Genomic DNA, 16,918 nt, shown 5'->3' with positions numbered 1-16,918 from the left:
TAATATATATTTAATATAAAATAGATAAATATATATGGATGTGGTGCAATGCAGTTTTGTGTGGTTTTCTTATTATAAAACCGCACAATGTGTTGTAGTTACTTCATTTTACAGGCGGTTTTAGTCGGGTTGAGTAGGGTTGTGCAGTTTGAGCAATTTGCTAAACACCCCTAAATTGTCAATTGCAATTTGGAAAAATATTTTAAGGTAAACTACATATTTGGTCCGCATATTTTACACCATATTTCAATTTAGTCTTTAATCTTTCAATTGTGTCAATTTGATCCTTAAAATTTTAGTGTCGTGTTAATTTAGTTTCTGCTGTTATATTTTGGATGAAAATTGCTGACATAGTAAACGGTCAAAATAAAATTTTAGTTTATTGTCATATCAACATAAGCTAATTTTTTATTTTGGCCATTAGATATATCGTCAATTTTCATCCAAAAGATAATGACAGAGATTAAATTGACACGATACTGAAAGGTTAGAGATTAAATTGATACAATTGAAAAGTTAGGGATCAAATTGAAATATGGTGTATACGATAGGAACCAAATATGTAGTTTACCCAATATTTATCAGGTGAATGAAAATTAATAAGGATGTCAACTATGTATTGTTTAGTAAAACAATGTGTAAGAGTGGGTTCCAGTTAGTTCAATTGGTAAAATCTCTGATGGTTGAATAAGAGATTTGGGGTTCAATCTCTGTCTACACCAAAAACTGATTGGTGTTTTGGTCTGATGATAAAGAACTATATCAGAAGTGGACGCCATAAGTTGAAACTCTCTCAGAAAAAAAAAATTGTGTAAGACAAAACATTTTAAGACAGACAGAGAGAGAGAGAGAGAGAGAGGACGCCATAAATTAAAACTTTCTAAAAAAAAAAATGTGTAAGACAAAACATTTTAAGAGAGAGAGAGAGAGAGATGACGTCATAAGTTGAAACTCTCTCAAAAAAAAAAAAATTGTGTAAGACAAAACATTTTAAGAGAGAGAGAGAGAGAGAGAGGAGTTATGTTTATTGAGTGAACTAATGGAGTTAGAAAGAGTTTATACTATTCTAAATTAAAATACTATATAATTGATTTAAAAAAAATTAGTCTCCGAAAAAAATGTAAAAAAATTTATGTCAATTTTTCAAGATGACCCCACTCAATAGTGTACCAAACTCACCACTCACACCCTTGCCAAGTCATAAATCGCATGTTTTCAATTTTTTAATGACAAAATTTTAAATGTACCACTTTAGTCTTTAGCTGTATAATTTTGAACGTTTATTAACATCAACATTGATATTAATAAATGTATTAAGAATTATACAACTAAATTGCTACATTTAAAATTTTATCCTTAAAAATTTGAAAATCATCTGATATATGATTTGGCAGACGATGTAAGTAGTGAGTTTGGGACATTTCTGAGTGAGGTTATTTTGAAAAACTTGACATAAATTTTTTTACATTTTTTTAAGAAGATTAATTTTTTAAATCAATAATATTGTATATTAATGTAGAATAATACTATTAAAATCTTTTCAACTCCATTACCTCACTCAATTAACATGACCTCTCTCTCTCTTAAAATGCTTTGTCTTACACATTACTAGTATTATTTCCGTACGATACACGACTTGATGAAGATTCATATGTAAGCTCAAAAACCATGGCTTTTGAGTAGAGTTGTGATGTGTCATTGTTTTAGAACCTCTTTCCCTCTCCCCTATATGTGTGTGTGTTTGTTTCTCAAAAAAAAAAAAAAAATGTAAGCTCAAAAAGTTTAGAATAATTAAAACTAAATTATTAAATAAATAGTAATAATAAATTATAAAATAAGTAAATAATTTTAATTAAAAAAACTACTTTAAATTTTGATTGTTTAGAGTTTAGACTTTATCAATGTTATCTATTTTCATATTTTAAAATTCTCTTTGTACTTTTTGTTAATTTCTTAATATGAGATGTAGTATAAGTTTGATCGTTTCTATTTGGGTTATGTTTAATCTATTTCCTAACCAACACAAACAATAATAATTTAATACTGATTTTTTCCTAGTGATAGTCTAATTGAAAAAACTCAACACACTCACAAATACAGTACAATACAATAACCGAAACCAAAAATAAAAACATTCACAAAAGAGTACAAAATTTGAATATATATATATATATATATATAAGACTTACAATAAGTAAGATGAATTTATTAGATTAAAACATAAGTGTAAGCTGCATTTTGAAAAAAAAAAAAAAAAAAAAAAACAACAGCGTAGGGTGTCTTGTGTGGGATTTAATTATAGGAATGATTTATTGGTTAAGAAGGATTGTATTGAAAAATCATAATTGAATATATATATATATATATATATAAGTTCTAAAAATGATAATAGATTTTTAGTTGGAGTATAATTTAAATTTCTAAAACTTAGATGATAAAACTTTATCTAAATTAAATTATTGGTTAAATCTTAACCCTTAGTCAAGAGTTTTGTAACTTATTATTCTAATAAAATATTAATTTAATAAGATATAACTTGAGGAAAAAAAACAAAAATGTGGGTTGTGTGAGATTTAAATTTAGAAATATTTTATAATAGACTTTTAGTTTAAATAGAATTTAAATTTGTTTTAAATTATTGTTAAATCATGCAACTTGAGGAAAAAAACAAAAACAAAAACGTGAGTTAGGTGAGAGTTAAGTTTAGAAATCATATACTATATAATAAAAGTTAGACTTAGAAACTGTGATTACACTAAGTGGCTACTCTTACTAATTAGTAAAAAACAAATTTAAATTATTGTTAAATCATGCAACTTGAGGAAAAAAACAAAAACAAAAACGTGGATGGTGTGAGATTTAAGTTTAGAAATCATATAATATATAATAAAAGTTATACTTAGGAGATGTGATTACACCAAGTGACTACTCTCACTAATTAGTAAAAAACAATTGTTAAATATTATCTCTTAGAGGAAATATATCCTAATTAGTGAGAGTAGCTACTTGGTGCAATCACAGTTTCTAAGTCTAACTTTTATTATATAGTATATAATATAATTTTACTAAACAATACCTTGAAAATTTAAGTCAAACTATTATTATATAGTATATGATATAATTTTACTAAATAGTACCTTGAAAATATTAAATTATTAGAATAATTAAAGAATTACTGTACACATCAGTAGTGTGATAAAGTCATAAAACCAGTAAAGCATATGTCCACATATTCTCTTGGAATGTGTATACATTCAATTCAAGTTGTTGATAGATCAATGTGGCTTGCTTTGCTTGCAACACATGGTACACGAGAACTCTCCAGTACTAATACTAATTAAACGAAAGTATGGACAATCTACTTTTCTATGGAAGACAAAAACGAAACTTTGTGTATCTTATCTTGATATTGCCTAAAAAGTTTAGCGATTCTCTTTTAACAATTGTGAAAATTTGGATTAGCAATTAATAAGTTAATTCATGTTGTATGTTAATGCTTTGATTATATGGTATAGTTAGTTACACATGTAGTAATAAGTTATAATGGATTAGTGGTGTTATTATTATTATTATTATTATTTTGCTGAATAGTGGTGTTATTATTATTATTTTTTTTTTTTGCTGAATAGTGGTGTTATTTATAATAGAGTAAATTGCAAATTACATTCCTAAAGTTTGTTAATGTTTGGATTTTACACCTTGAAATTTCAGAATTTGGATTTTACCCCTCAAACTTTAGGGGCGTTTAGATTTTACTCCCTAAAATTTGGGGGTATTTGAATTTTACACTTTAAAGTTTTAGAATTTGAGGGTGTAAAATTCAAAAACTTCCAAACTTTAGGGTGTAAAATCTAAATTATGAAATATTAAGGTGTAAAATCCAAACTTTCCCAAACTTTAGGGGATAAATTCTAAAATTTGAAATTTCAGGGTGTTTAAACACCCCTAAACTTTACGGTTATAATTTGCAATTTACCATTTACTTTATTTTATAAATAATTTGTTTTTACATCGTCTTTGTTTTGTTGAACAAAAAACAATACTACTAATATAATAATAAAAGAAAATTGCAAATTACACCGTTAAAGTTTGGAAGTATTTGGATTTTACACTTTAAAATTTCAAAATTTGAATTCTATTCTTTGAAGTTTGGGAGTATTTGGATTTTACACTCTAACATTTTAGAATTTAAATTTTATCTCATAAATTTTAGGGATGTTTGGATTTTACTCCCTAAAGTTTGAACGTGTTTAGAATTTACACCTTAAAGTTTCAGAATTTAAGGGTGTAAAATCCAAACACTTCCAAAATTTAGGGGGTAAAATCCAAATTCTGAAACGTCGAGGTGTAAAATCCAAATACCCCTAAACTTTAGGAGATAAATTCCAAATTTTGAAACTTCAAGATATATAATCCAAACACCCTAAACTTTAAGGGTGTAATTTACAATTTACGCTTTATAAAATGTTTAGGATGATCATTGTAGTGTTGTGTGTTATTATTATTATTATTTTTTTGCTGAATGGTGTTGTTATTTATAATAAAGTAAATTGCAAATTACATCCCTAAAATTTGTTAGTGTTTGGATTTTACATCTTGAAATTTCAGAATTTAGATTTTACCCCTCAAACTTTAGGGGTGTTTAGATTTTACTCCCTAAAATTTGGGAGTATTTAAATTTTACACTTTAAAGTTTTAGAATTTGAAGGTGTAAAATCCAAAAACTTCCAAACTTTAGGGTGTAAAATCTAAATTCTGAAATATTAAGGTGTAAAATCCAAACTCTCCCAAACTTTAGGGGATAAATTCTAAATTTTGAAATTTCAGGGTGTCCAAACACCCCTAAACTTTACGGTTATAATTTGCAATTTACCATTTACTTTATTTTCTAAATAATTTGTTTTTACATCGTCTTTGTTTTGTTGAACAAAAAACAATACTACTAATATAATAATAAGAGAAAATTGCAAATTACACCATTAAAGTTTGGAAGTGTTTGGATTTTACACTTTAAAATTTCAAAATTTGAATTCTATCCTTTGAAGTTTGGGAGTATTTGGATTTTACGCTCTAACATTTCAGAATTTAAATTTTATCCCATAAATTTTAGGGATGTTTGGATTTTACTCCCTAAAGTTTGGACGTGTTTAGATTTTACACCTTAAAGTTTTAGAATTTTGGGGTGTAACATCCAAACACTCCCAAAATTTAGGAGGTAAAATTCAAATTCTGAAACGTCGAGGTGCAAAATCCAAAAACTCCTAAACTTTAGGAGATAAATTCCAAATTTTGAAATTTTAAGGTATAAAATCCAAACACTCTAAACTTTAAGGGTGTAATTTACAATTTACGCTTTATAAAATGTTTAGGATGATCATTGTAGTGTTGTGTGTGATTTATGAAATAGTGATAGTTGCAGTTATTAAGTATTTATTTTCCATGGTCTTTTAAGTTCATAAAAACTTTCATATGCCTTTTTTGGTTGGAAACCTTTACATGTACTTTTTTTTTAAAAAAAATTAATCTTTGCATACTACTCTGATGCCATGATAGAAGTATTATTTGTGCCTTACAAGTAAATAGGGGTGTTCACTAAATCGCATAAACTGTAAAAATCACACTAAAAGCGCTTGTAAAATGGCATAACTGCACTGCACCGCAACTAATTGTGCACCGCATTGTATGGTGCAGTGCAATTTGCGGTTTTATAATAAAAAAATCACACGGCACCGCACCCTTTATATATTAATATATTTATTTTTTAAGTATTAAATATATTATTAATAGTTTAATAACTCTAGTTTTCAATAAAAAAAAAAGTTTAATAACCTAAGTAAGTGTTGACTAGAAAAGTCAACTCAAAATAAAGAAAAACTAGCTCAATAGTTTAAAATTTGATCCAAAACAAAGGGAAAAATTAGTTTTGGGTTAGGTAAGAAAATCCCAAAATTTGAAAAATTTATTGGTTTCAAATCGTATCTTATACATCGCACTACACATGTGACCACAAAAATGAGGTGTAATGCGATTATGGTTTTGGTTAAACTCTAAACCGCATTGCACCACTCATGTGATTGCAAAAATGAAGTGCGTTGTGGTTATGATTTTGGTTAAACCTCACTACAAAGTGCAGTGCTAAAAATGGTCCAAAACTGCATCGCGAACACCCTTACAAATAAATATGTTGTATAAGTATGTGTGCTAAACAAAACAAATAAAGTGGGCCTAAAGCCCACAAGTCTATTACATGTTAACACATATTATTTAACGAGTATTTGAGGTGTTTGGATTTTACACTATGAAGTTTCAAAATTTGGAATTTATCGCTTAAAGTTTGGGAGTGTTTAGATTTTACACTCACAATTCTAAAACTTTAGGATGTAAAATCCAAATACTTCCAAATTTTAGGAAGTAAAATTCAAATATCCCTAAAATTTAGGGGATAAAATTTAAATTATGAAACGTTAGGGTGTAAAATCCAAATACCTTCCAAATTTCAAGGAGTAAAATCCAAATTCTAAAATGTCAATGTGTAAAATCTAAATACCCTTGAACTTTAGGGAGTAAAATATAAATTTCAAAATGTCAAGATGTAAAATTCAAACAACTCCAAATTTTATGAAGGTAAATTCTAAAATTTAAAATTTTAGGATCTAAGATCCAATCAGCTACAAATTTAGAGTATAATTTACAATTTAATCTAAAGGAAAAATCCTTTCCAAAAGTACGAGGAGAGAGGATTAACATAATCGTAACTGACAATAGACATAGTAGGAGAATATTACGTCATTGTGCCATATCTGACTCACTTGAAATAGTATCCGATTCTCTCACAGCTCAGAAATCAGAACCTGAGTACACACTCTCTCTATCTCTCAATTCTCAAACTGAAAGAAAACCCGATGGCCGATCAAAATCTGAAGCCCGAGCTTTTCGAACTCAACAATGGAACCATGCGTGCACTCATCACCAACCTGGGCTGCACCATCACTTCCTTGTCTGTACCTGACAAAGATGGTATTTTTATTATATATTCTTTTCCCAATTGCCAAGTCTTTTCATTTATTATTATTATTTCTTTCTGGGTTTGTGGGAATGTTGCTGATGTCTGGTTTCTGTGGATTTTGAAGGCAAATTGGCTGATGTTGTTCTTGGATTCGACTCTCTTGAACCATATCTAGTAATATTCTCTGAAGCCCATTTGATTTTTAATCTTGTTTTGGTCAAACTGCTTCTGGGTGCATTGATTTCTGCATGGATTGGAATTGTTTATTTATTATAGTTAAAGCAAAGGAATTTATTCGGTAAAGGTTGCAACTTTATGCTTCTGTGAATTCTATCCACCTTTATCTGCAATGTCTTTTTTGGTGTATGATTTCTGCATAAATTGGATTTTTCTACTTTTGTATTTGATAAAGTTTTATAATTTGATAATTGTGTGAAATCCATTTACTTTTTCAGAAATGTCATTTAACATTTGTTATGTTATATATTTACCAAAAACCTTGTAACTCAACGACATTGTCTGGTCGGGTTCAAATCCCCTCCCCACTTGTTGTAACAATTAAAATTTTTTTTTATTATTATTTTAAAGTTTGTTATGTATTCATGAAAATATGATTTATGATTTTGGGCATAGCGATATACATATTATTAGATCAATTATTGGGTTTAGCTTTATCTTTATTCTAAATTGGTGAACATTGATTTAATCTCATAGTTTTGTGGGTTTTGATGTATGTATGATCAGAAAGGTGCTGCACCCTATTTTGGCAGCATCGTTGGTCGGGTTGCAAACCGAATCAAAGATGGGAAGTTTAAACTCAATGGGGTTGATTACTCTTTGCCTATCAACAAGCCCCCAAACAGTCTCCATGGTATGACAATCGTGAAACTCTTTATCCTTAATGCTAGTCTGAATCAATCTTATCTAGGCAGTGTGGCATGAAAATCATGGTTCTAAATATCTGTGAGATCATCTATTTAATTTTGCAATTAGCCAAAATTGTTACTAATTTGTGTTTGAATGTTGAAAGTTTTAATAATATTTTTTTTGGTTTTTCCGAAAATTAATTGCTAGTGTTGACTCTTGACAAACCTGAATATTACCATCTAGCATGCTGGTGATAGTGTGAAAGACATGGTTTTTTTTCTCTTATATTTTGTAATTGAAAGATATTAAAAGATTTGTGGGTTTAAAAGTGATTTGTAATGAAAAAGAATTTATGGGAAAATATTTCCTTGGATTTTTTTTTTTTTTCTAGAAAAGTAAATTTGTTTGAGGCTCCTTTGGTATTTTACCCTAATTAGCCAATGAAGAAAGGGTGAGATCAGTACTTGCACATAATGAATGGGATTCTTCTATGCATGTGTTATTGGTGGCTTGGCATACATCCTGGCTTGGAGCAAGTTTAAAAGATCAAACCAAATCAAATCCGCACTCATTGTTTGTATGCAATGCGATAACTCAGCGTTTGACAAAAATGATGGATGGAAGTGCCTTTCTGCATAATATAAAATCAATACCAGTTGGAACTTTATGCTTGTAAGATTGATCTGTATTCCCCATAGTTCAGAATCTTCAGATCAAGATTATACACCAATTATAGAAAAGTCTTTTGGAAACCCAAAAAAAAACCTCTGTTTTATTTTGTGAGCTTACTTTTTGCTTAGAATTCTGCTTTTAAGGTAACTGAAAATTGACAAGTTCTATATTCATTGTAGTATGAATCATACTCTCTCTTCCTCTTCCTCTCTCTCACTAACTTTTCCCCCCTTTCTTTAGGTGGGCACCAGGGATTTGATAAGAAGGTTTGGGAGGCAACTAATATTACGAAGGGCGAGAATCCATCCATCACTTTCAAATATCACAGTTCTGATGGGGAGGAAGGTAATTTGTCTCTCTTGCTCTTGCTCAATGTCTCTTATTCTCTCTCTCCTATTTGCTGTTCATATCTGTTTCTCCTGTCACTAGGTTACCCGGGTGATGTCTCTGTGACTGCGACTTACACGCTTACTTCAAGCACAACAATGAGGCTTGACATGGAAGCTGTGCCAAACAAGCCAACTCCAATCAGCTTAGCTCAGCATACATATTGGAATTTAGCTGGCCACAACTCTGGAAACATTCTTGACCATTCAATTCAGATTAGGGCAAACCATGTTACTCCCGTGGATCAGAACACAATCCCAACTGGTGAAATCATGCCAGTTAAGGGTACCCCCTTTGATTTCACTGCTGAGAGGAGGATAGGTGAGTCAATCCATGAGGTTGGTTTAGGGTATGATCACAACTATGTTCTGGACTGTGGGGAGGAAAAAGCAGGTTTGAAACATGCTGCAAAAGTGAAGGACCCATCAAGCTCTAGGATCCTTAACTTGTGGAGCAATGCCCCTGGGATGCAGTTTTACACTGGGAACTATGTGAATGGGGTTGTTGGTAAAGGAGGCGCTGTTTATGGAAAGCATGCCGGGCTATGTTTGGAGACTCAGGGATTCCCAAATGCCATAAACCAACCAAACTTCCCTTCTATTGTTGTTCAATCTGGTGAGAAGTATCAACACACAATGTTGTTTGAGTTTTCAGTTGAATAAAGTGGCAGTCTTTAAAGGAGCAGATGTCAGAATAAGGTTGACTTTTGGTTTTCTTGCTACCAATGAGTGTTGGAACCGGATGATGAGAACTATTCATATAATCTGCTTATAACAGATTTGGAGGCCGTTCTTTGTGTCGAAGTTCTAAAGAAAGCTTAATGTTATTAAAGAGTTAAACTCTTTCAAAGAAATCTCCCCTCTTCCCAAGGGCGGGTGCTTTTCTCTCACTCTGGCTGTTTGACTTACAAAGATCACAACATAATTACTGCATTTTTCTATCAATTAGTAAAATGGTGTGGTATATGTGTTGCGTCCCTAAGTCATGAAAACACTAATTAACTAATAATTTTGGGGCATGATATTCTTGTGTGTAGGATGACAAGTTCGTAAAAGTAATCTATTAATATAGTTTGGATGTGGATGGGCTTTGAGGTCCATTAGAATTAAGTGTATGGGTTTTGTTAGAGTGAATTTGGGCCATGTCTAGAGCATTTCAAGTTGAACCTGGAGCGTGTCTAGAGCCAGCCGAATTTGCAAAATAAGCTGTAATTTAAATAAATAAAATTAAAGAAAGGGAGGCATATACCCCCCAACCCTCACACATTTGGGCCATGTCTAGAGCATTTCAAGTTGAACCTGGAGCTTGTCTAGAGCCAGCCGACTTTGCAAAACGCTGATACACAAAAGCGGGTATGCCTAAATACACAACATCCTAGACAAAACGCTGATACACAAAAGCGGGACAACTTTCATAATCTTCAACTTCGTTCTCTTGGTCAATGCCTCTTTTTACCATAAATACCATAAATTGTTATGCTCAGTATAAGGCATTCCAAATGTCTAGAATGCCATATCAAAGCTGCAAAATATTTAATACATTTACTGCAACAAGATAATTTAAATAGTCCTCAAAAAAAAAAAAAAAAAAATCACAAGTGGCATATTTCTTGATGAGATTCCCCTGATGATTGATTTTGCGCAGTAGGAGAATGGTCACCTATATCATCACCATCCTAAATATAATAAAAGCAATGTTATAAGTTTATTTAACAATAACGTTACTAAATAACACAATAACACTAATCCATTACCAAAATCCAAAGGATTTCACAGAGGAATTCTATAAACACAGTTTTTGACTTTAATCTTATTGCAACGGTTTTTAAACCATTGTAATAGGTCTTTCTATTGTGAATACCTGTTGCGGCGATTCAAAATTGTCGCAATAGGCCCTCTTAAAATTTTGTAATTTAAACGTATTATGGCAATTTTAAAACCCCTGCAATAGGTCATTCAAATCCGCGAATAATTTGATCATAGAGGTGGTTTTAAAATTCCTGCAATAGATCAATTAACAAAATTTTAATTAAAAACCTATAGCGACGGTTGGATACCACGGTAATAGGTCTTACTATATAGCAGCAATTTTAAAATCGCCATAATAGGTCATTTAAAAAGAAAAGTTTTAATTAAAAACCTATAGCGGCAGTTGGAAACTGCTGTAATAGGTCTTACTATATAGTGGCAGTTTTAAAACTGCCGTAATAAGTCTTACTTATGAAAAAACCCATAGTGGTAGTTTTAAAACCGCTATAATAGGTCATTTTAAAAAAAAAAAATTTTTGATTTAAAACCTCTAGCAGTACTTGGAAACACCGTAATAGCTTAACTTGTTGTGGCTATTTCATAAAGTGCTGCAATAGGGTATCTATAGCGGTGGTTTGAAAAGCGCCGGTTTTAAACTGCCATAATAGTTTAACCTATTGTGATAGTTCCCAAAAACGATGTATTAGGTCTCCTATAGTGGTGGTTTTCAAAACTGCTGGGAGGCTGCCATAAAACCAGTTTTTTGTAGTGCAGTGGATTGGAGTCATCTACTAAGTCTAGTTAGAAATCAACATGCTTGTAGTAAGTATTTATAAAGTTCTTCATTTTCTTCTAATTTTTGATTTTTAGCGTGAAATAAATAAAATTATAATGTACTACCATTTTATTGTTTTAAGATTCTTGTTGGGCAACCAAGGCCATTGGAGCCAGAGAAGCTCTATAGACTCTGAATCACATCAATAGGATCATAACTCCGTTATCACCAAAAGAGTTGGTAGATTGTTGTGAATTGAGTCCCGAGAAACCTGATGAAAAATGTTACTACACATATTCAATTAAGAGAGCATTTACATGGATAATGGACAATGACATTTCTACTAAAGAAGACTATCCTTTTTTTTTTTTTTTTGAGAAAGAAGACTATCCTTTTTAAGGACAAAAAGAAGACTACTGTAAAACAAAAACTAAGGTAATGTGTGTGTATATATCAACGTGCTTGTAGTAAGTATTTACAAAGCAGATTTTCTTCTAGCTTTTGATTTTTAGTTCGAAATAAATATAATTATAATGTACTACATAATTAACCAAAATAAGTTGGATTAAATTTGTTAGAGATATATTAGCCCATTAGTATAGGCCAAAGCCTAATTATACCTTGTGTGCAAGTCAAGTCTCCTACTTATACTAGAAGTCTATTAGTCTAGGGTTTAGTCTACTATATATACACATGTTATGATTCATTGTAACATAGGATTTGTATTACACTCTAATATATTATTGATGTAACCCTTTAGGGTTTCCTCCGTGGATGTAGGCCGTTAGGCTGAACCACGTAACCCTCGTGTGTTACTGTGTTCTATACTTTATACTTTCGCTTCCGCATCTATACTAGCATATTCAACATGGTGTATCAATGCTAATATTTAATATGGTATCAGAGCCACCTTCCTGTGGCCATGGTTTTCTGTTCTTGCGGTATATTTAAGAGCAATCTTTGTCTTCCTTGGTGTTTTTTTTTCGCTGCATTAATCTTCTTTGACTTCCCACTGCTGCCGTCAAAATTCTCCGGTATAGTCAAGCCACCGTTAGAAGTTGCATCAACACTGCAAGACCATTGCCTTCCTCAAACTACCGTCACTGAGCCATCATTCAAGGGATCTTCTCAACCTTATCAAATCTCAAGATTTCATCAAGCTTCCATCTTGAGTTTGAGAGGGGTGTTAGAGATATATTAGCCCATTAGTATAGGCCAAAGCCTAATTATACTTTGTGTGCAAGTCAAGTCTCCTACTTGTACTAGAAGTCTATTAGTCTAGGGTTTAGTCTACTATATATACACATGTTATGATTCATTGTAACACAGGATTTGTACTACACTCTAATATATTATTGATGTAACCCTTTAGGGTTTCCTCCGTGGATGTAGGCCGTTAGGCTGAACCACGTAACCCTCGTGCGTTACTGTGTTCTATACTTTATACTTTCGCTTTCGCATCTATACTAGCATATTCAACATGGTGTATCAATGCTAATATTTAACAAAATTATTACAATGATATCTTCATTGTAGTAGATAATTACTTCATTTTGTCATTGCAATAGATTATGAAATAATTGATATTAGATTATTGCAATGATATATTCATTGCAATTTCATATGAGACATTGCAATAGATTTTAAAAGAATTAATATCAAATTATTGCAATGATAACTTCGTTGTAATAAATTGCAAAAATAATTGGTATAAATTTATTGCAACGATTTCTTCATTTTAAGTTATTGCAAAGATTTTTTTTCTAATATATTAAAACTTCTATTATAACCAAAAATTATAAGTTATTTTAAATATTCTTGTTAGGCAATGCGACCACTAGAGCCATAGAAGCTCTATAGACTCTCAATCACATCAATAGGATTATAACTCCGTTATCACCACAAGAGTTGGTAGATTGTTGTGAATTGAGTCCCGAGAAACCTGATAAAAAATGTTACTACACATTCAATTAACAGAGCATTTAAGTGAATAATGGACAATAGCATTTCTACTGAGGAAGACTATCCTTTTCAAGGACAAAAAGGAGACTACTATAAGCCAAAAACTAAGGTAATGTATATATTTTTTAAGCATATATTTATATTTGTGTTTATGTTCATTATTTGGCTTCTTAAATATATTTTATTTTATTTTATTTCTTTCGGCAAGGAATTAGTATTAAAAGTTCTAAGAGAATTAGTAATGATGATCAAATTGCTTTTTGTAAGCAAGTTGCACTTTATCTTGTGGCTGAGACTATGCATGTTTTTGAAGAATATGAACAATTAAAAGGGTAAATAATCCTTGTTTGTAAAGTTTATATAGGAATTATTTTCAGATTCTCTAAGTAGTCTTTGTCTAATGGTTTTAGGAAATTTATTAAGGCCCCAAGGATCCCTTAGAGGAACCAAAAGGTACCCATGTCATCCTTGTCGCTGGGTGTGGCATGAGAAGGGAGAGGATTATTGGCTGATTAAAAACTCATAGGGCTTAAATTAGAGAGATGATGGCTATGGAAAAATACTTGGATTTGGTCATGTCTTGATTAAGATGGAAGAGAAAGTATACCCTCTTGTTCATAGGGTATCATATCCTATCATCTAAAAATCATTAGTGTGATGAATATCACCACAACTTTAATATTTAACTACTTTTTATATTCTTTAGATCTAACAAAGGATATTGTTTAATATTTAACTACTTATGAACCCTAGTTGATTTTAAGTTTATGTTTTCTCAGTTTATGATATGCTGTCTTTTGGTTATTTGCCCCATTTTCTCTATATGGCTTATTAACTATTGTCTGTGTTGGAAAAGAAGATTGAAAATGGTAAATTCCCAGAAATTCTTTTTTTTTTTTCCTCCGTTTCAAGAGAATGTATCTTTATGAACCTTAGTTGATTTGATGTTTACGTTTTCACATTTTTTTTATATTGTTTTTAGTTATTTGCCTCCTTCTCCCTGTTTGTGTCGGAGAACTAAATTGAAAATGAAAAATTTCTAGAAAAATAAAGGGAAAAGGAAAGAAGTTTTCGTTTCTATGACGATACAATTTTTGGATTTCCCTCAATCAGTTATGATTTGATTCAATATATTTAATAGTTGTTGGTCGTGAAGTACAAACATGAAATGAATATATCATTGCAATTACTTGATATTAATTATTTTACAATCTATTGTAATGACAAATATGAAACAATTATTTATTACAACAAATATATCATTGCAATAAATTGTTTATTACAACAACATAGATATTAATTATTTTACAATCTATTGCAATGATAAATATGAAACAATTATTTATTATAACAAATATATCATTGCAATAAATTGTTTATTGCAATAACATATATATCATTCATCAAAGTTGCCATTAAAATATTTAGTGATTATTGCAATGAAATTTTTTGTTGCACAAAATTATTACCTCAAATGTAATAGCATGGTTCCGTAGCATTAGAGAAGTGAATATTTGATTCTTTGAATAGTTGTACGGTAAAGTCAATAGGGGTCCAAGTTGGACCTATCATCATATCAGATTTCACCACATAAAGCAACTCATACTCTTTGCATTCTTTGAATACTTAAACTATTTTTCTTTTTTACTCATTTTCTTTTAAAAAAATTTTCACATTTCACTCTTAAAACTCTCTCACATTAAAGGTCATTTTTTTCTTCACTTTCTTCTTCACTCAGTTTCTTTTACAAAAACTTTCACATTCTTTTCTTCTTCACTCTTGAAACTCCCTCACATTAAAGGTCATTGTTTTTCTTTTTCACCCTTGAAACTCCCTCACATTAAGGCATAAATTCTTCTTCTTGATCAATTTTCTTTATTGAAACAAATATAAAACAATTATTTATTACAACAAATATACCATTGCAATAAATTGTTTATTGCAACAACATAGATATTAATTATTTTATAACTTATTGTAATGACAAATATGAAACAATTATTTATTATAACAATTATATCATAGCAATAAATTGTTTATTGCAACAACATATATATCATTGCATCAAAGTTGCCATTAAAATATTTAGTGATTATTGCAATAAAATTTTTTATTGCACAAACTTATTACCTCAAATGTAATAGCATGGTTCCGTAGCATTAGAGAAGTGAATATTTGATTCTTTGAATGGTTGTACGGTATAAAACAATTATTAATTACAACAAATATATCATTGCAATAAATTGTTTATTGCAACAACATAGATATTAATTATTTTATAACTTATTGCAATGACAAATATGAAACAATTATTTATTATATAAATTATATCATTGCAATAAATTGTTTATTGCAACAACATTTATATCATTGCATCAAAGTTGCCATTAAAATATTTAGTGATTATTGCAATGAAAATTTTTATTGTACAAACTTATTACCTCAAATGTAATAGCATAGTTCTGTAGCATTAGAGAAGTGAATATTTGATTCTTTGAATGGTTGTACGGTAAAGTCAGTAGGGGTCCAAGTTGGGCCTGTCACCATATCAGATTCCACCATATAAAGCAACTCATACTCTTTGCATTCTTTGACTACTTAAACTATTTTTCTTCTTTACTCATTTTCTTTTACAAAAATTTTCACATTTCACTCTTAAAACTCCCTCACATTAAAGGTCATTCTTTTACTTCACTTAGTTTCTTTTACAAAAATTTTCACATTCTTTTCTTCTTCACTATTGAAACTCCCTCACATTAAAGGTCATTGTTTTTCTTTTACACTCTTGAAACTCCCTCACATTAAGGCATAAATTCTTCTTCTTCTTCTTCTTCTTGATCAATTTTCTTTAAACTAAACACACCCTTAATTGAAACAAATATGAAACAATTATTTATCACAACAAATATATCATTGCAATAAATTGTTTATTGCAACAACAAAGATATTAATTATTTTATAACCTATTGCAATGACAAATATGAAACAATTATTTATTATAACAAATATATCATTGCAATAAATTGTTTATTGCAACAACATATATATCATTGCATCAAAGTTGCCATTAAAATATTTAGTGATTATTGCAATGAAAATTTTTATTGTACAAACTTATTACCTCAAATGTAATAGCATAGTTCTGTAGCATTAGAGAAGTGAATATTTGATTCTTTGAATGGTTGTATGGTAAAGTCAATAGGGGTCCAAGTTGGGCCTGTCACCATATCAGATTCCACCATATAAAGCAACTCATACTCTTTGCATTCTTTAACTACTTAAACTATTTTTCTTCTTTACTCATTTTCTTTTACAAAAATTTTCACATTTCACTCTTAAAACTCCCTCACATTAAAGGTCATTCTTTTTCTTCACTTAGTTTCTTTTACAAAAATTTTCACATTCTTTTCTTCTTCACTCTTGAAACTCCCTCACATTAAAGGTCATTGTTTTTCTTTTTCACTCTTGAAACTCCCTCACATTAAGGCATAAATTCTTCTT

The 16,918-nt window shown here is 30.1% G+C and overlaps 1 protein-coding gene across 1 annotated transcript; it reads left to right on the top strand.

The window, feature by feature from the left end:
• The first annotated feature begins 6,706 nt into the window (after positions 1 to 6,706).
• On the top strand, positions 6,707 to 9,821 carry LOC126702013 (uncharacterized). The gene is made up of 5 exons (XM_050400552.1): positions 6,707 to 7,017; positions 7,131 to 7,180; positions 7,751 to 7,877; positions 8,786 to 8,890; positions 8,975 to 9,821. The coding sequence occupies exons 1-5, from the start codon at positions 6,903 to 6,905 to the stop codon at positions 9,592 to 9,594; spliced, it is 1,017 nt and encodes a 338-aa protein (XP_050256509.1). The 5' UTR covers positions 6,707 to 6,902; the 3' UTR covers positions 9,595 to 9,821.
• The last annotated feature ends 7,097 nt before the right edge of the window (positions 9,822 to 16,918 follow it).

Source organism: Quercus robur, chromosome 10, assembly GCF_932294415.1.
Source record: "Quercus robur chromosome 10, dhQueRobu3.1, whole genome shotgun sequence".
Classification (NCBI taxonomy): domain Eukaryota; kingdom Viridiplantae; phylum Streptophyta; class Magnoliopsida; order Fagales; family Fagaceae; genus Quercus; species Quercus robur.
Note: the sequence above shows the minus strand (reverse complement) of the source record. Positions and strands in the feature narration are given on the sequence as shown.